The sequence below is a fragment of the Panthera pardus genome, unplaced genomic scaffold (assembly GCF_024362965.1).
Source record: "Panthera pardus isolate Hobbes unplaced genomic scaffold, ASM2436296v1 HiC_scaffold_16, whole genome shotgun sequence".
Classification (NCBI taxonomy): domain Eukaryota; kingdom Metazoa; phylum Chordata; class Mammalia; order Carnivora; family Felidae; genus Panthera; species Panthera pardus.
The window spans coordinates 97,241,040-97,261,524 of record NW_026526721.1 but is presented as its reverse complement, the minus strand read 5'-3'; the positions used below and the strand labels follow the sequence as shown (position 1 = coordinate 97,261,524).

The 20,485-nt window shown below is 37.5% G+C and overlaps 1 protein-coding gene across 1 annotated transcript in view; it reads right to left on the bottom strand.

Annotated features, from left to right (window-relative positions):
- Positions 1–19,904, bottom strand: part of WDR49 (WD repeat domain 49) — a 139,729-nt gene extending 119,825 nt beyond the window's left edge. Inside the window, exon 1 of the mRNA XM_053903659.1 lies at positions 19,229–19,904. Coding sequence (XP_053759634.1) covers positions 19,229–19,390 — 162 coding nt within the window. The 5' untranslated portion in view covers positions 19,391–19,904. The remainder of the gene's footprint in view (positions 1–19,228) is intronic.
- Positions 19,905–20,485: the final 581 nt, after the last annotated feature.

Here is a 20,485-nt window from a genome sequence, read left to right as displayed (position 1 = left end):
AATCCAAAGCAGGCTCCAGGCTCAGCTGTCTGCACAGAGCCCGACACGGGGCTCAAACCCACAAACTGCAAGATTATGACCTGAGCCAAAGTCAGATGCTTAACAGACTGAGCCACCCAGATGACCCCACATCATAGCCTTCTTGTACTTAGGAACACTAATCAGAACCTTACCACCACACTTGGGGACCATTTTAAACAGTGAAATAACCAACAAAAACAAAAAATGCAAAATGAACTTGGTATTAGTAGACTTCAAGTTAGATGCTTGTTTGCAGTGTGAGTGCTAGAATAAAAAGGTAGAGTGTTATGTTGTTTGACCTCATCCTGGAATATGAACATTGGAGGCAGAAACCTTTTGCCACTCTGTACATGTCTGTGAATGACAATGAAAGTGTTTTCAGGATTCATTTTTGGGGTTACAAATAAATTTTAGTAAGCAGGCAAACTCACAAATACAAAATCTGTGAATAAAGAGAATAATACTATATCATTATTATTATTATTATTATTATTATTATTTGAAGTAATAATATTTCAAATAAGTATACATTTTACTATTTAATAGGTTGTTGAGTTTGGTGAGATTCATGATAAGAAATCTACTTTTCCTACTACCTTGGAGCCAAAGAGTCAGGATTGATAGTAAGCTCTGGGAGGAAGCATATTGTAGAGCAAGTCAAATAATTGCAGATTTAACCCTAATTCCACCAGTAATTGTAGGAACTTTACTTCAGTGCTGAGGCTTACTCTCCCCATCTGTAAAGTGTATATGGCAATATCAGTTACAATAAAATTGTTTTTAAAATTAATTGATATATCAATACATGTAGAAAAAGCATTTGACAAAATTCAATGGCCATTCATGATAAAAACTCTTGGTAAACAAAGAATAGAGGGTAACTTCCTCAACTTACTAAAGAATATCTGCAAAAAAAAAAAAAATGGACATCTGACATCACACTCAATGGTGAGAAACTGGAAGCTTTCCTACTAATATCTGGTACAAGATATCTCACAATTGCTTTTTAACATCATAATGAAAGTTCTAGCTAAGGCAATAAGACAAGAAAAGGAAATAAAAGATTTAAAGATTAGAAAAGAATCAATAAAATTATCTTTGTTCACAGATGACATAATCATCTATGTAGAAAACCTGAAAGAACCAACAAATAAACTCCTGGAACTAATAAGCCATTACAGCAAGACTGCAGGATACAAGGAAAATATATAAAATCAATTGCTTTGCTATATACCAACAACAAATAAGTGGAATTTGAAATTAAAAACACAATACCATTTATATCAGTAACCAGAAAAATGAAATGAATATAAATCTAACAAAATATTTATAAGACCTAAACAAGGTAAACTACAAATCTCCAATCAATGAAATCAAGAATAAATAAATAAATGGAGATATTCCAAGATCCAAGATAGGAAGATTCAATATTGTTATGATCTCAATTATTCCAAAAATAATCTATAGATTCTTTGCAATTCCAATCAAAATCCCAGAAAATTATTTTGTGGATATCAACCACCTGATTCTAAAGTTTATATGGAGAAGCCAAATACCCAGATGAGCTAACACAATATTAAAGGACAAGAACAAAGTTGGAGGACTAACTACCTGACTTCAAGACTTACTATAAAGCTACAGTAAGTACCAAAAGAGTGCGTTATTGGCATAAGAACAGATAAAAAGATCAATGGAACAGAGAGATCAGAAATAGACCCATATAAATACAGTCAATAGATCTTTGAAAAAGGTCCAAGCCAATACAATAGAGAAAAGATAATACTTATAACAAGTGGTGCTGGAATAACCAGACATCCACATGATTAAAAACGAATCTAGACACAGACCTTACACCCTTCAGAAGAATTAACTCAAAATGGATTGCAGACCTAAATGTAAGACACAAAACTATAAAACTCTAGAAGATAACATAGAAATAAAGTTATATGACCTTCAGTTTGGAGATGACTTTTTAGATGCAACACCAAAGGCATAATCCATGAAAGAAAGAATTCATAGACTTCGTTAAAATTAAAAACTTCTGCTCTGTGAAATACAATGTGAAAAGAATGAGAAGAAAAGCCATAGACTTGGAGAAGATATTTTCAAAAGATATATCTGATAGAGAACTCATCCAAAATATGTCTTAAAAATTCTTAAAATTTAACAATAAGAAAACAACCCAACTTAAAAATGGGCCAAAAACCTTACTGAATTCTTCACAAAAGAAGATATACAGATACAGATGGCAAATAAGCATATGAAAAGAACATCATATGTCATCAGGGAAATGAAAATTAAAACAGCAAGGTATCACTACACACCCCATTCGAATGGCCAAAATCTGGAACACTGAAGCAGCAAATGCCGGCAAGGATCTAGAACAGGAACTCTCATACATTTCTGATGGGAATGTAACATCAGACAGACACTTTGGAAGGTAGTTTGGCGGTTTCTTACCAAGCTGAACACATTCTTATTATATGATCCAGCAATCACACTCCTTGGTCTTGACCCAAATGAACTGAAAATTATGTCCACACAAAAAAACTGCACAGATGTTTATAGTAGCTTTATTCATAATTGCCAATATTTGGAAGCAACCCAGTTGATGTCCTTCAATGGGTGAATGGATAAATAAACTGAAGCATGTCTGGAGAATAGAATATTATTCAGCGCTAAAAAGAGATGAGCTATCACATCATGAAAAGACCTGGAAATGCATAGTACTAAATGAGAAAAGCCACTCTGAAAAAGGTTACATATTGTATGATTCCAAATACATCAAATTCTGGAAAAAACCAAACTACGGAGACAGTAAAAAAAATCAGCGGTTGCCAGGGGTTGGAGGAGTGGGGGAGGGAAGAATAGGCAGAACATAGAGGATTTTCAGGGCAGTGAAACTACTCTGAATGATACCATAATGGTGGATATACATCATTATGCATTTGTCCAAACCCCACAGAATACACAACACCGAGAGTGAATCCTAATGTAAACTGTGGACTTTGGATGATTATGATAGGTCAATGTAGGTTCATCAACTGTAACAAATGTGCCACTCTGGTTGGGGATGTTGATAATGGGGGAGGCTATGCATGTTTCAGGGTAGGGAGTATATAGGTAATCTCTGTACCCTCCCCTTAATTTTGTTGTTAGCTTAAAACTACTCTAAAAATATGACATCTTAATAAAAAAAAGCAAGTGAGGTATCATGTGAGCAAAAACTAAGTAGTCAAGTGTTTAACAGAATTTGGTCTAGGCTTTTAACTTAATTAAATTAACGTCCTGAGAAATAATTGGTATACATCCCTTTGAACTACTCAGAAGTCCATCATTCTTTTGTTTGTTAAATTATTTTTAGCCCCAAACATTTAGAGAGATGGGAAATTTTCAGTGACCCAGATTTTAAGTGTGGAGAAAGAAATCTGATCCTAAAACCACTCCATTTGAGCCAAGACTGCAAACTGTTTCTGAAAGCTAAGTCAATGTTGATCAAAAGTTTTATTTTAAACTGTTCTATAATGACATCAATCAGCTGCATATTTATGTTATTATATTATGTTATGTTCAAAACATTTTAAAGCTGAATCTCAGAGTATTTTCTTCGTATGAGTTAGTGATTTATTTTTATTTCTAAGAACAGGAAACTGTTTTGATTGATAAATACCAAAATGAGTCTTTTTTATATTCTAAAATACGGAATTACAACTAGACCATAAACAAGATGACAAACTTTCTTCCCCAAAGTAACATACACAATAACCTTTATAATTTTCTACACATTGATAATGTCACTCTGCACTGGGAGATTTGAGGAATACTCCCAATTTAGGAAGTTTGACAGAAAAGAGCAACTATATAATATACCTGAAGCTCTATTATTGACTGTTTAGTGATTTAAGTTTGAAAATAAAACCAGTTTTTGCCATACCTTTGGTTAAAATTTAGGAATTTGCTTTTATTGGGGCACCTGGGTGTCTCAGTCTGTTAAGTGTCTGACTTTGGCTCAGGTCATAATCTCACAGTTCATGGCTTCAAGCCCCACGTTGGGCTCTGTGCTGACAGTTCAGAGCCTGGAGCCTGCTTTGGATTCTGTGTCTCCTCTCTCTCTGTCCCTCTCCCACTTGTGCTCTGTCTCTGTCTCTCTCTCTCAAAAATAAAAAAATAAACATTAAAGTTTTTTAAATTAAAAAAAAAAACAAAAAAAACCGAATTTGCTATTAAAAATTCCCAACTTGTTTCAAGAAGCATTATGCCTTGATCAGTATGTGGTTTATGTTTATTAATTCTATTATATTCCAGCTTTAATAAATTAAATGTACAAGAAAGTATGTGATCTTTTATATAAACTTAAAGGCACATATGCATTAACTTCAACCTCACAGTTAATTCTCATTTTATCAGTGGCTCCCACTTATCTTCTGGTACTAGAATTAATTCACTCATTCCATTATATTATACTCATCGCACACTGTGGTAGGGAGAGTGTAGGTGTGCAATTGGAGGTCTAAGCCTTAGCTTCAGTTACTGTACCTCTAAATAGGGACAATAAGGGGTGCCTGGGTGGCTCAGTCGTTTGAGTGACTGACTCTTGATTTCAGCTCAGGTCATGATCTTATGGGTGTGTGGGAATGAGGCCTGTGTCTGGCTCTGTGCTGACAGAGTGGAGCCTGCTTGAGATTCTCTCTCTCTCTCTCTCTCTCTCTCTCTCTCTCCCCCTCCCCCCCACTCATACACATGCACACACGTGTGCTCTCAAATAGATAAACATTTAAAAGTAAATAAATAGAGATAATAATAACTAACTGTTAGGGCTGTTACCAGGCTTAGCTGATATTTTATGTGGACCACATGGGATAATTTAATGTGAGTACAACACATTTATACCCAAGAAATGTTAATTCCCTGCTAAATAGTTTAAAGAACAGAAGGACTTCACACCAGCAATGAGTCTTCTCTAAGGATTTAGCTAAATTCATTTGTTGGTGTGTGTGTGTGTGTGTGTGTGTGTGTGTGTGTGTGTGTGTGTAAGGATTTGGAGGTGTACATAATTACTAATTTTAGTAAACTGATCGCTATCTATCAGGAGGGGCTAGTTGCTAATTAGCTTCTAAGAGACTTCTCAGCGGGCCCGAAGATTATGTGAAGGAGACTCTACTAACAGGATTATGCGAAGTTCTCAGTTTCTGTGACCATTGCCATCGGGGTAGCAGATGCTAGTTTGGGGCTTAATACGAAATAGCAACCGTATACACCGTGTCAGTTGGTCTTCCTCAAATACAAAACTGTTCAAGTGAGCCCAGTGAAAGTAAAGTTTACCTACCTGTTTCCAGAGCCCAAGACCATTTCATGCATACAAGACCAACATCTTGTCATTGTGACTCACTGTAGCCTGTACCTCATCATGAGCCATTTCAACTGCTACTTTATGAACTTTAGGTGAGCCAGAGGTTCCTATCCTGGACTTCTTGGCAGAAGGTAACTCCACAGGAAGAAAGAGAAAATAATCCTTCAATCTAAAAATGAGCTTCCATATACCATGATTTGGTTGCTATAAACTCTCAATCTGTATTAGATTCAGTACTCAGTGGCAAAATAACATACCTTTGAGTCATTTTTGGGAAAAAAATACATGTATATGTGTTTAAGTATACGTATATATCTAAATTAATACTAATCTAGTTAACATCTGAATATTATGCTTGAATTCACTACCTAAAATTTGTGGGCCCACAAGTCAGTCATAACATCTCTCAGGGTTTGTATGAAGGTCCAATAAGATAATCTGCACATAGGCCTTCTTTACATTAAATAATTTTATTACAACTTTAAGTTATTATTGTTGAAGACACATCCACATCAACCTAAATTCACAAGCATATTTTTAGTATAGCTAGGGAAATATAAAGAATTTAGGAAATTTGATTTCATTATAAAACATACAGTCTAAAATAATTAACTGTCAGTCCCTTCAGTTGAAAATTTAATTTGGCTATAGTAAAAAGTATGGCTTTAATAAAACCTTCTTCCGGTAGACATTTGTTCCAATTTGAATATAGACTTTCCAAACAAAAACTCCTAACAGATTTTGAAAGTATACCCTTTCATTTTTATTTTTTTCTGGGGTGGGGGAGAGGAGAGAGAAGTTGAGAGAGGGAGAGAAGAGAATCCCAAGCAGGCCTCGTACTGTCAGTGCACAGAGTCCAATGAGGGGCTCGATCTCACCAACTGCGAGATCATAACCTGAGCCAAAAGCAAGAGTTGGATGTTTAACCAACTGAGCCACCCAGGCACCCCATCTGTCTGGTTCTTTTTGAGGTAAAAAATTAATACCCCCGTATTTTTGAAACTTCTCTTATAATAAACGTGAAAAATGTCTGCTCTATTAGAAAACATATTCTCATTCAGCTCTTCTAAGATAATGCTTGTAAATTTATTTCGCTATGTCTATGTAACTATTGAGCAATTAAAAAAAAAAACAACCCAGTATTGCTTCCAACTTTTCTTGCAAAAAAAGCTAACATACTCAGGATGTCTGCTTGATTATCTCAGTGGGCACAACTTTAGACATTTAGAAAATCTTCCTGTCTGCCTGAAAACCTTTCAAAGAATATTCGAAAAATCCTTTCCTTTTGCCTAGAAAGCATTTTCTGCAGATACGCTCAGTTCTCATAAGCTATTCTTATAAAAAAAAAAAAGAACAAAAAAAAAAAAAGAAGCACGAACTCTGTAAAACTTCCTCCAGACTTTGAGATTTGTAAGATTTGGATTTCACTATAACTTATGTCAAAACTAAGCACTAAAACCTAAGTGCAAACCTCCAAAAATATACCCTTTGTAAGAAACTTGACAGCCTTTCTTTAAATTAAGAAGCGATCATGTGCTTTCAATTAGTAATGTGTAAGTGTGCCAATACATTTGTAAAATTATTTTTTTGCACAAAGTAGTTCATGTTTACTATAGAAAATAGAAAATATAAATAACCCCAAAATTAAAATCCTCCATAATGCCATCAACATCTCAGATTTTCTTCTGGGCAGAAATAGAAATACCTGTGTATTATTTCTGAAATGGTGTCATGATATATGTATCTTTGTGTGCTGCTTTTCCACGTTACAGCATATCATGAAGGTTGCCTTGTGCAATATAGGTTGGTCTTTACCTTCATTTTTAACAGCTGCACAATATTCTGTGGAGAAGATATACAATTTATGGCCCCACAGTAGTAAAAATTTCAATTGTTCCCAATGCTTTGTTGTTTTATATAAACAGTTCTGCAATAAACATCCCAACACATATGTCTTTGCTTATTTGTCCAATTATTTCCTGAGGGAAATTTCCTGGAAACATAATTGCTGGGTCAGAATTTAAATATTCTTAAAGCATTTGATATATCTTGCCAAATCCTCCTCCAAAAAGTTGAACAAATTTACATTTCCATCAGTAAAGTATGAGATTGTCTATACCCAAAACCCCCACTGAGCTCATTCCTCTTAAGACTCACCAATTGGCTGCTGAAAAAAAAGTTCTAATAAGCCTAAACGTTCACATACTTGCTGGCAAAACAAAAGAATACATTTTTAAAGCAGACGCTTCCTTCTTTTAAATTCTGCCAACTTTTAGAAATGCTATTTATATTTATTTTTTCCTTAACTTTTTCCTGTAGCAATATTTTTTAATGAAATAGGGAAAGAAATTTTTTCCTCTTTTTTCCCTGCTCTGTAAATAAGGATTTGCCCAAGGTAAGAATATAAGTGCCAGTTAAAAACTATGGAGAGACTGACAATCCAATTTCCTCAGAAATCTAGGTATTTTCTCCCATGTCAAAGCTAGCAGTGGGTTAACATGTCACTGACCCAAAGTTCACTGCCACCATTCACTGGTGAGTAATGAATACTGCGAATTAATGCCAAAATGTGAGTTGGCATGGGGTGCCTGGGTGGCTCGTTCGGTTAAGTGTCCGACTTCAGCTCAGGTCATGATCTCACGGTCCGTGAGTTCGAGCCCCGCGTCGGGCTCTGTGCTGACAGCTCAGAGCCTGGAGCCTGCTTCAGATTCTGTGTCTCCCTCCTCTCTCTGCCCCTCCCCTGTTCATGCTCTGTCTCTCTCTGTCTCAAAAATAAATAAACGTTAAAAAAAATTAAAAACAAAAACAAAATGTGACTTGGCTTAGGCGGATATTTCCACCCACCCATCCATCCATCCATCCACTGATCTAGTCATTAATAAATATATATTAAACTTGTACATCAGACAAAGTAGCATGGGGTAGGTTTATATATTCATTCATATTCATATTCAACAGATAATTATCAAGCAACTGCTCCACGCCAAAGACTATTTGAAGCATTTGGTATCAGCTTTGAACAAGACAACAAGATGCATGCTCTTCAAACTGAATTTAGCATTTACGCATGTTGAAAATATTCTATAGACCAGAAACCTTTCCTTAGTTTGAAAGCTTTTTATTTATTTTTTTTTACTTCCTATCATTAAAATTCTGCAATGCTTTTTTTTTCTCTACATGAAAAATAGTTTCTAATACGGTTTCAGAGTCTCATTTTCTCCAGAACCTGCTAGTTTTATCAAACATTTCACCCAAAATACTATTTCTTCTTGTCAAATATTTGGCATGATTTGGGGGTAATGTTCCATGACAGCTGAATGAGTGTGCACTATCAAAATGCATTCTTTCCTCCATCTCTATAATTAAATTTAAAATTAACATGCTGCTGTCTCATGCTGCATTCTGTTGCACTTGCCTCAATTTCCCTTGGTTACGAAGCCTATTGGTTATGAATATGTATTAGCGTTTGCTGTCAACCCTTGTGAACATCTTCTGGAGCAGAAGATTAGATATGCTATTTCAAAACAGATGCATCAGTTTAAATCATCGTCTGCTATGTTCACCTACCAACTTTCATGAGAGACTGAACAGCACAACAGGAGACACTAGTCTGCCAGCCAAGGTTCATATTGCCATTTTTTTTTTTTTGGGGCTTGCTTCAGTGAATTTTAGTTTTAATTTTCATTTACAGGATGATATCAATGATTCGAGGGCTCACGAGTCTGGACAGAATTAAAATTTTGTGACTAACAAAGACACAGGTAAATGGATGCCTGAAAGTACCAACTACTTCTGCCCAACCAAACTCTGCACTTCATATCCTCTTTCCAGAAAACTAATCTCCCAACCTGCATTTACCTGCCTGCGTGATGCCCTTCCCTCAGGTGGTGGCTTTGACTTTACTTCCTCCAAGAAGCCTTCCAGGAGGCCCTTCCCCAATGTGAGCCGTATGCTCTCCCAGTTCTGTTCTTTCCTCAGAGCACGGAGTGATTACAGAGCAACTGCAAGTTTACTTGTTGGCATATACCCTTCTGTGAAGGAAGGTCAGGGTCTAAGTGCTTTTCAAATCCCACAGGGTAGACATTCAATAAATACCTGTTGCAAGAATGAGATAATGGATGAAAATATTTTTACCGTCCTCTTCCATATTGCAGAAGAGATGCTCATCTGTTTTACCAGTAACAGCAAATTTCAGAAGGAGATCATAGTAATAAACAATGGTCAAGTTATAGGAAAATACTGTGTAAAATAATGTTGGAAAATTCGAAACAATTCTAAACGAAGTTTAGGGTTGTCCACCATGAGAAAAGGGACGGAAATGGATATCAGAAGACACTGAGCAATGTTCTGGCTTTGCCCACAAGTCAAATGGAGCTGGACAAAAACAAATCCCTTTGTTTTAGATTTTTGTTTCCTCTCATGTAAAATGAAGGCAATAAAATAGGTCTCCACAGTCTGTCTCTTAATGTTAAAACTCAGCGAAAGGAAGCTGGTGGAGAAACATTACTTAGTAGAAGCTCGAAGTATTTATAAAAGGTGTCACTTTTAAATTCAGCATTGCTTAAATTCAGCATTGTTAGATACACATTTAGGAGAGTACCATGGAATTTTTAGGTTATTAGATATGCTGACATTTTAATGACATTTATCTTTGCTCTGAATTACAATATAGATAAGGTGCCCACAAGTCATCTGCTATGCTTGTCCTGCTACAAGTAAGATTCTATTTTTCCGTGATTGAGACCTCAATACATATTGAAACACAGACATTTTTCATTTTAGAATATGATTTGCACGGTTCTGCAATTTTCCTTTTTCCACTGAACAGTAAATCCTGACAATTTCATATGCTTGCCTTATTCTTTTTAATAGCTGAGTAGTAGGAGTATACTGTCATTTCCTTATCTATTCATTTATTGACAAATATTTGGGCCATTTTAAATAGTCCATCTTACTGACAATATTAAAATGAATTACAATGAATATTCTTGTACATAGATTTTTTTTTATGCATGTCATAATTCATTTAGGATAGCTTATAGAATTGGAATTGCTCATTCAAAAAGTACACATTGGATACATTTTACATTTGATATGTTCTGGAAAACGGCCTACCAAAAAAGCTTTGACAATTCAGTCTTAATAATAGTACCCATTTCCCTGATTCTTTGCCAACAATATATATTGGTAATCTTTGCCAAGCTGATGAATGAAAAAAGATGTCTTCTTTTTTTATTTGCATTTCAAATCAAATTCCTAGTGAATTTGAATATCTTTTCACATGATTAGGAGCTATTTGTGTGGCATTTTGTCCTTGAATGCATAAAATATGTAGACATAGTTATGAAGAATAGAACTACATGTGATATGGGGATGTGCATTTATGGGCAGAAATGAATAAAAAATACACTGGAAAGATGCAACACAAGAGTAGTTAACTTGGGGCAGAGCAGTGGCTGAGGGTGGGCCGTGGTAAGAGGGCAATTTCACGTGTGACTCAACTTTTTACAATGAGAATAACGTTTTCCTCCTACCTTTGTTTTAATAATAAAGGGACTGTTAAATAGGAATCATAAAAATGAATGAAATTGTATTTCACTGGCTATACTCTCGTTTTCTGTTTGCTTCTCTCCTTTCAACTTCCAGGAGATAACCTTGCTTCTTTGTTTATTGTATCCACTCCAGTTTCTCTACCTCCTTGAAAAAATTCCCTAAGATCTGTCTTAGACACTCTGCTCTCTTCTCCAGATATCTCATCTGCATCCATAGTGTCCACCCTCTGGGATCTATTGATGTCGCACTGACTTCTCTCTGCCTGCCTGATCCTTCGACTTGGTTTTAAATAACAGCATTGTACTTAGGGCATATGCAATTAAAACAACAAAAAGAACATACAGAAAGCTACAAAAAGAGGTGAACAGAAACCTGGGAAGGTGATAACCCAGCCTTGATGGTGAGAGAAGACTTTCTTGAGAGAGAAGTACGTAAATATGAAGTATGAGTATGAGTTTGCTGGGAAATTGTGGGGGAGGGGGCAGGAATATTCCAAGCTGACACCAGCATTTGATAGGCCCTAAAATAGCAATACTGTTAAATCATTCAAATAACTAAAATATGACCAGCATGACTTAAATAATTTGGGTAATGTTACAGTGCTGGATAATTTTGTGACTGATATGTTGGAACCATAAATCTAGACTAACTACCTGTGGGGAGGTAGAAAGGGATCGGATGAGGAGATAAGGATTCCCCTGAAAGGAATAGATGTTACGTATTCTTTACCATCCCAGGGAAGAAATGTAGAAAAATAGGTCTGAGACTAGAGGGAAGGAAAATATTTTCTGGCCTCCAGGCTCTATTTTCTGAAGAAAAATATTTTCTTCAACTTCCGGGTAGGTTTACAGAAAGAGTAACCTCTTTGCCATATAAATGTAACCAGAAACGAGGAAATGGAACAAATTAGTAGGATACCATGAGAAGGGTCCAAAACAGCATTGCCCAATAGGACTGTCTGCAATGATAAAAACATTCTATAAACTTAATTATCCAATATGATAGCTATTAACCACTTGTGGCTACTGAGTACTTTAAATATGGCTGGTGCTTGTGAAGAACTGAACTTTCATTTTATTAAATTCTTCTTTTTTTAATTTTCACTTTAATTTAAATAACCACCTGGGGCTCATGGCCACCATATTGGACAACGCAGGTCTGGAGCAATGTGGCAACCTGGCCTCAGAAGTGTTGAGAGAATTAGAGAAGAACATGTGCACACGTGGAAGGGGAAGGAGTAGAGGAAAACAGTGTCCCTGATAGTCCTCAGCAGAGAATGTCAGTGCCCAGAGAGTCCAGATTTAATGGGGGTCATATATCCATGAAATGGTGGTAAGACACGATGAGGGGGGAAAAGACCCTGAGGTGCTTGTGGAAGTGTGAAGCAGAGGCTTGGGAAAAAGTTGGAAATCACCAAGGGACAATCCAGAGACTTCCTGGGGTGGTAGGTTGTGTTATCAATGAGTGTAATATACTTGGTAATGAATGACAAATGTGCAGTAATGGCACACATTATAGTTCTTCGGTTGCCTGTTTTGTTTTTCTTTTTTAATTCTCAAGAAAATTGAAAAAGTAGGCCGTGCCCTTGGTCTACAGGTCTGGCTAAGTTGATGCACCACAAATGAATAGCAACAGGCACTGTACTGTCTCTCTCTCACCTTTATAACAAGTTTCTTGGTTGCCTTCTCTGCTCCAATCCTGGCCAAAGCTCAAGGTTAAAATATTTGTTCACCTAAAGCATTCTTCACCACCCTCTTTGACCCAGATCAATTTTTATAAGCACCTGCTCCAAAAGCACACAGAGAAATGGGAAAGGGTATGAAGCTGTTAGAACTCATCACAAAATTCGGCACAAAGTCAGCAGTGTTTAAGAAGGCCGATTTTTCATGTGTGTTGACAAACAACTTTACTTGCTTTTGTTTTGGTGATGACATTGTTTGCTAGCCTCAACCACGAATTCTAGCAAGTCAAACAAAACCTCCAAAGAATGTCAGTCATTTCCAATTGTACCAGCTGCAGTGGTGTTGGATTTGCTTTGTGTTATTATTACCTTAATGTTGGGTGAGCGGTAGGGGAGACCCCCCTGAGCTTCACTGATTTCCTGCTGCCACCAAAAATGGGTTTTTTGATTCCACGAAGAGAGTTGAGGTAAGAAATGCTCTGATCTACCGCCTTTGTTTAGCAGGTCATGAATTGACTGAGGCTGCTGAATGTACAACGTACTATATAACAGAGTTCTAGATTAAGCTTTACCTGTTTACCTTCTCATAAGCCTCCATTGAGATGCCTTTATTTTATTTTTTTTAAATTTTATTTTATGTTTATTTATTTTTGAGAGAGAGAGAGAGAGAGAGAGAGACAGAGTGTGAGCAGGCGAGGGGCAGAGAGAGAGACACACACACACAGAATCCAAAACAGGCTCCAGGCTCTGAGCTGTCAGCACAGAGCCCAACGTGGGGCTCAAACCTATGAACCATGGGATCATGACCTGGGCTCAAGTCAGATGCTTAGCTGACTGAGCCACCTAGGCGCCCCATAAGATGTCTTTAGAAAGGAAAAAAATAATAATAAAGTACTAAATTATTCTTATTTTTCCTTTTTTTCTTCCACCTTTTCTCTGCATTGATTTGATTATTGATTATTTGCTGATTGTACGTTAATCCCAAGTTACGAGGGCTGAGCGCCTATGTGTTATTAACTTAACGTGGTTGGTTTGTTAACCAAGTCCTTATCCTATCGGATTCCTGTTCCTTACAACAACATCCCACAAGGTTGCCTTGTGGCCAGTGGGAGCCGTGCCATACAATGGGCTGGAAAGTTGACAATCTGTCCCTGGGTCCTGGCTCTGCCCCATGAGGTAATTCAATTAAATATTATTGCGCTTCATTCTTCTTGTGTGTAAATGGGAAATAAAAATGTCTACCCTGCCTACATTCCAGGCTGGTGAGAGGATCAAATAACATGATGCCTATAGAAGTGCTTTATAAAATCTTATCATACTCGAAAGATATTAAATTTTTATTCATCATTTTCACCTCCACTGATTTCCAGGAAGAGTTTTAGTTCAGTTACAATGAAGGTACATAGGTGGTTAGACCATTAAAGCAAAGATAAAAGAACAGGGGTCATATAATGAAAATAGCAGATAGCTGTTCCAGAAAAATCTACATTAAGAAGAGCGGTATTAATTGAACACTAAATTCAAGCCTGACAAGTAAGGCAAACCACAAAACATTGTTAGGCACATGAACTCTCCTTAATCTATGAAAGGAAGCATGTTGGTTTATTAGGAGAGACAGAACTTTTTCTACCATCAAACTCTAAGGATTGGGGATGAGACTGTTTTCTGGGCACAGCCTGTGTACATAACCTGTGTTCCAGCTGCCCTTGCAGTTGGGATGTGTCCGGGATCCATGAAAACCTTCCACATGTGACCCTTCTTGCTCTCACTCCTGCTACTAGCTTGATGCGTGGCAATCACAAATGGTGAGAGATGGAAGGAGCCCGGGCACCTGAATCCTTACCTGGAGCTGCCCACCAATTAGAAATATCTACTTTCTAATTTATATGAGCAAGAAATAAACCTCTAATGTGTATGAGCTATGAAAATATAAATTGTCTAATGTGGAACTTTACTGGATAACATAATATAGAGTTTTTAACTATCAGTTTTACCTAAATTTTTTTTTAATGATCTTCCTGAACTGTCTCCTATTTTGTCAGAGATAAGCAAAATCTAATAGTTGTAAGGAAAGGGAATGAAACAAAGATGGGGGATTTTATTTGTGTTTAGGATAGTAATGCCTGGAGTGGAAAAGAAAGAAGCAAGAGACAAGAATTCTTCTGGAACATGAGATATGTCCAAAAAGGCCTGTCCATTTGGGGACCTTAATAGTGAAGATACAATGAGCAATGAAAAGGCTGAGAGAAGACTGGGGCCTTATGGAACAGGGAGAAATCTTGACGGATTAGAAAGAAGGACAAATAGGGGTGCCTGGGTGGCTCAGTCAGTTAAGTGTTTGACTTCAGCTCAGGTCATGATCTCATGGTTCGTGAGTTCGAGCCCCACGTTGGGCTCTGTGCTGACGGCTCAGAGCCTGGAGCCTGCTTCAGATTCTGTGTCTCCCTCTCTCTCTGCTCCACCCCTGCTTGTGCTCTGTCTCCCAAAAATGAATAAATGTTAAAAAAAAAAAAGACAAAGAAAAAATAATTAAAAAAAAAAAAAAAGGACAAATAAAGCAAAGGTAGGAAAGACCTAATCCGTCTTTCCATATTCCCTTAGAGTCTACACCGCCTGGTAGGATCTCAGAGCCTTCAGCTTTGTCCTGTCGGAACAAGGAAGCATCATTCATAGGCTCAGCTGTAGAATCTATCTATAGGCAGACTCTTGCGAATTTTATAAAGACCACCAAGAATAAGGATAACATAAATTCTGTGGATTTAATCGTTTTATTACATCTCAAGCACAATTTTCAGGAACTGTGGAATTGCCTTCTGAACTTCTCTGATGTTTTGAGACTAAGTTAGCACAAGTGTACTGTGCACATTCCATTTACCCCCAAGATAGGTTTGTTCTGAGAACCTCCCTGAACATCTCTGGGGATGTTAAAAATTCTACTAGGATTTTTGCTATGCTTTTCTCAATGTTTTATGCTTTGAGCATAAATAGCTCATCTTTTGCATGTGGTTTAGATTTCATTTCTAGCTATTTAAGTGAAAAATTTAGCAGGGCTGGGGCAAATAGCGGCATGGAATAGACAGGATAGGGCCAGTCCCTCATTCTGGGCCCACAACCTTGGCCAGAACAGAAGTTCCAGGAGATGATATACAGACACAGCTGCTGTCAGAGGTAGGTGGGAACCCAACCCAATGAGTCCAGCAGGGTGGGCAAACCATAGTCCAAGGCCAAACAGGCAGCAGGGCATCCAGGACCGAAGAACAGAAAGTCCTGGCGTGTAGAGGTCAACAATGTAGAATTCAAGGGAAGAAATACTCAGAAATTTACATAGCCAGACTCTGAAGAAACTCAATATATAACAGGTCTCAATGGGGCTTTTCCAAAATTCCATTTCCCTTGGACCATAATTTTCACTTATCTGCATTCCTCTAAAATCATCAAACCACAGCCATCTTTTTCTACATAATAGCTATAGCTTTTGAAGTATCTAAGAAAATGTAAAATATGGTGGACATCAAAATAATATGAATATCCAGAGACCATGCCATTTCTCTAAGCATTGCAAGTGCTACAGGGAAGTTTGAGTAACAACCATTTTACAATTCTTTGAAGAATACAAGTTTCATTCCATTCAGGTTGATATATGGCTTTTTGGACACCATCACTTGAAAGAAAATGAAATTTCTAGTACTTCTATCCAGGTAATTTCTTTGCTCTAAAGATGGGGATCGATTTAAAATAAAATACAATAAAATTAAAAAAAAATAAAGATGAGGATCAAGACATCAGTTAAAATCTTTTGAATGCTAATAAAATGTGAAATAAGAGGTGAAGAATGATGCCTTTGTGCACTTCTATGTGAATTTGTCTTTGCAACTCACTGCTTCCACTTCCTACAGCAACTAAAAGGAATGTAAAAGCATAGTTGTGTTATTCAAAGTTTAAATCCCTTTAGGAAATGTAGGAGTTAGAATCAGGAGAATGTTAGAGGCCACGTGATTCAGTGTCTACTCCCTGAATAATACCCATGTTAATTGAGCACTTACTCTGTGTCAAGCACTCTTCCAAGTATTTTTCAGATAACAGCTTATCTAATCTTCACCACAAATCTGTTGTCCCCCACATTAGAAATAAAGGAAACCAAGGCCCAAAGGGTTAAGTAATTTGCACAAAGACATACTGTTAGAGGAAAAACTGGGATTTAAATCCAAGAAATCTGATAAAAGAGCTTACGGTTAGTGACTCTGAGTCATTTATACCACTTTACAATACATGTAAGCATTACTTGCTTCATTCCTAAATGTTACTACTAAGATGTATACGGTGTGTATATTTCATTTGGAAATACACGTGAAACATTCAATATGCAATTCAAAGGCGCAACTCCCCATTTTTCAATTAAGGATATGGACTTTATCTAATATCTGACAAATCTTCAGCCCCAAATAAGCAATCTGTGTACAAAAAAAAGAGGAGATAAAGAGATCTAGTGACAGAATCTTCACATTTCCAAGAGCATGTCTTTAATGGTTGGACTACAAATCACCACCTTTAGAGCTCCATGTTGCAGGACACTTAGGGCAATTTGTCCTTTTACAGCAATCTACACCTGTGGCCTGTGGGCCTAACGTTCATGACAGATGGACCGAACTCCAGTGAAATTATCAAGTGTATCATCCTTCTCTCAGTATCCATGCTGTGTTTAGAAATCAGACTGTCTCAAGGGCCTAACTTTTAGTCCTGTTGCACATTTGCCATTGGATTATTCCATTCTGTGTCTGTTGAGTCTGTGAAAAATGGACAGACTTCGTTTTCTCTGAAAAGTGTATATGCAAAGCTCAATTTCTTTTTTTTTTAAACTGTCATTAGATTTTCTATGTTCATGCAAGCTCCAATTGCAATCTCTTCTCTCTCAGTAATACCTGCTTTTCCAACTGGTAATTTCAAGATAAGTGATCCAATCTTTGAAACATTTAAAGTTAAAAAAAAAAATCTTGAGACTGATTATCCTGTTCCATTGGCTTCACTCCAGGCTGATCAGTGGTTGAAGAGAACACCCACTCCCACCCTTCGGCAGCAGTTTCATGCTTGAACACATCAACTTCAGGATGTCGACTCTCCTAACAGACCCTAGAATTCAGATTCTTTGTGTCCTAGCAGAACAAACCACCATATTTCTGTTCATGGCGGAGTCAAAGCTGTCATGATCTGGAGTTACGTTTTTCTGAATGTTCTCAAGCTGTCAAAATGTTTGCTATGTCTATCAAAATATGCCAGATCCATTTGGGGCATTGGACATGAGCAACACTGAAATTTTTCAGGCAAATGGGGTTGGATGAATAGCAAATATATGACAATTAAAATGAGGAAAGTGTAGGGCAGAGCATGTCTTTCCTACTAAATATGATGGATTATATTATAAAGAAATGATTGATATAATTGGGACATTAATTTATCATTATAGGTAGAATCTAACTGGTTATGCAAAACAGGGTACAGCAGACTTTTCCAGTAGTTAGCAACTCTTTTGGGGGGAGAAAGCTGAAGATTAAAATTTATGCCAATTACAGGCTGATATAATTGTTACATTTCATCATGCTTTATTAATTTCAAGGTGGTATTCCAAAATATTGCATGTCTGTCTCAAATTAATGTGGATACTCCCAAGCACCCTCAGAGGATCTTCTGAGGTCCTGAGAACATATTTTAGCAAACATAATGAAGTAGAAAGGAGGAGGGCTCATGTCTACCTAAATTCCACAGCACGAAAGAGCACTTCTTTGCACTCACATGAGAAACTAAAAATCATTTTGACGTATGTGGGTTACAATGCACAGCTGCAGAATTCCAAATTAATTAGCTAAGATAGAGAGAAGGAACTTATTTATTTATAGTTAAAATTCCTAAGGTCTATTTCATATGTAGAATTAAAATGAAAACTTTACATTTTGTGTCGATTGGCATTGTTCCAATAATTACCAAAAAAGTGGGAGACTGTTGCTCACATAGATCCTGGGACAATTAAGTGCCCCCCCCCCCCAAAATGGAGTCACTTGGAGTGAAGCAGGGGAGAATGTTTACAAACTGCTTATTTGCATTTCCAGACTTCCTAAGGACAGTTGTGCTGGGAGTCACCTTGGTCCCCACTCACAACCATAACCTTTAGGTTTCCAAAACTATGGTGATCTCTAAGAAAAATTTTGTCCAAGAATTAATCCTTCCTTGATGGCAAGGATATTCAACAGCGGCAATTTTGAACTAAATCATATTTTTTGGCCCACAGAACTGAGGACTAACGTTACTCTGGCGTGAAATCCAAGCCTGATCAGTTCTTTTCAATTCCCTGTTTGTTTTTAATGTTTATTTACTTTTGAGAGAGAGAGACAGTGTGAGCAGGGGAGGGGCAGAGAGAAAGGGAGACAGAATCCAAAGCAGGCTCCAGGCTGTCAGCACAGAGCCTGATGAGGGGCTCCAACTCATGAACCACTAGATCTGAGCCCAAGTCAGACACTTAACCATCGAAGGTCTTAACCATTAAATACATAAACAATTTTAAGGGAAAAATCTGTTTCATCCTAGTCTTCATGAACAATTTAAACCCTCCAGTAATTAAGATTAAGGCTTACCTCAAAAGCACTCTGTATTTTGAGAAAGTCGCCCACACAGAGCTGGTTTTCAAGCAGGGCAGGGTGGTGGTCTTCATCTGTGGCCACACTTCCTGTTCCCCTGGGGCTCTTTGACCCCAGCTGTGGCCCTTTGTTCAACTCAAGTGCATTCGGGTAACTCATAATGGCTTCACCTCTTTTCAGCTGCCTTCAACTCTTTCTATACTTTTTTTTTTTTTTTTTAATTCAACAGGTGCCTTTGAAAACAAACCCAATTTAGCAACAGAATTCCAAAATGAAAGCACATTTCAAGACAGACAATTAGGAGAAAAATGTTCAAGCCAAAATGTTCAAGGTAGGGAGTAAAAGCCCTCAACCCCCACATGTCTTTAATTCCACAGTTTACTTTCAAAATCTACAATCGAATCCTTTTAAAACACCCCTCCTTATATTCTGTTTAATCTGGCTTGATTAAAAATGGATAAAGCTTCCCCCCATGTTTATACCAACCAATACAGAACGCAGCTTGTAAATCTCCTTTGAAACGCATTAAAAAAAGCAATTTCTCAGAACTTCTTTGGCTAACCTTGCTTCCGTTAGCATGTCAGGGGTTTAAACTCCATTTTCTTGTGTGACTTGCCCCTGCAAGACTTCTGTCCCAAAGGAGGCCCTGCCTCCAAAGGCCACTTTATTAGCAATGTGCAATTCTTTGTTTCATCTGCTCCTGCTTGCCTTTGTGTGTTTCCTGGCAACCAAAGTGAAGCCAACTACAACTTTACCTAACCCTCCCCGCTCCCCACCCCCGCCCACACAACTAATTACTGACCTCAAGGTTTCAATGCATGATGTAAATGTTTGTTTGTTTTTTTTAAAGGACAATTCAGCTACCTCCTTTTCTATTTTATTTTTTTTATTTTTTTTTTTAACGTTTTATTTATTTTTGAGACAGGGAGAGACAGAGCATGAACAGGGGAGGGTCAGAGAGAGGGAGACGCAGAATCCCGAAACAGGCTCCAGGCTCCGAGCTGCCAGCACAGAGTCCGACGCGGGGCTGGAACTCACGGACCGCGAGATCGTGACTTGAGCCGAAGTCGGCTGCTTAACCGACTGAGCCACCCAGGCGGCCCTTATTTTATTTTTTTAATGTTTATTCATTTTTGAGAAAGAGAGACAGAGCATGAGTGGGGGAGGGGCAGAGAGAGAGAGGGAACCAAGGAATCCAAAGCAGGCTCCAGGCTCTGAGCTGTCAGTACAGAGCCCAGCATGGGGCTCAAACCC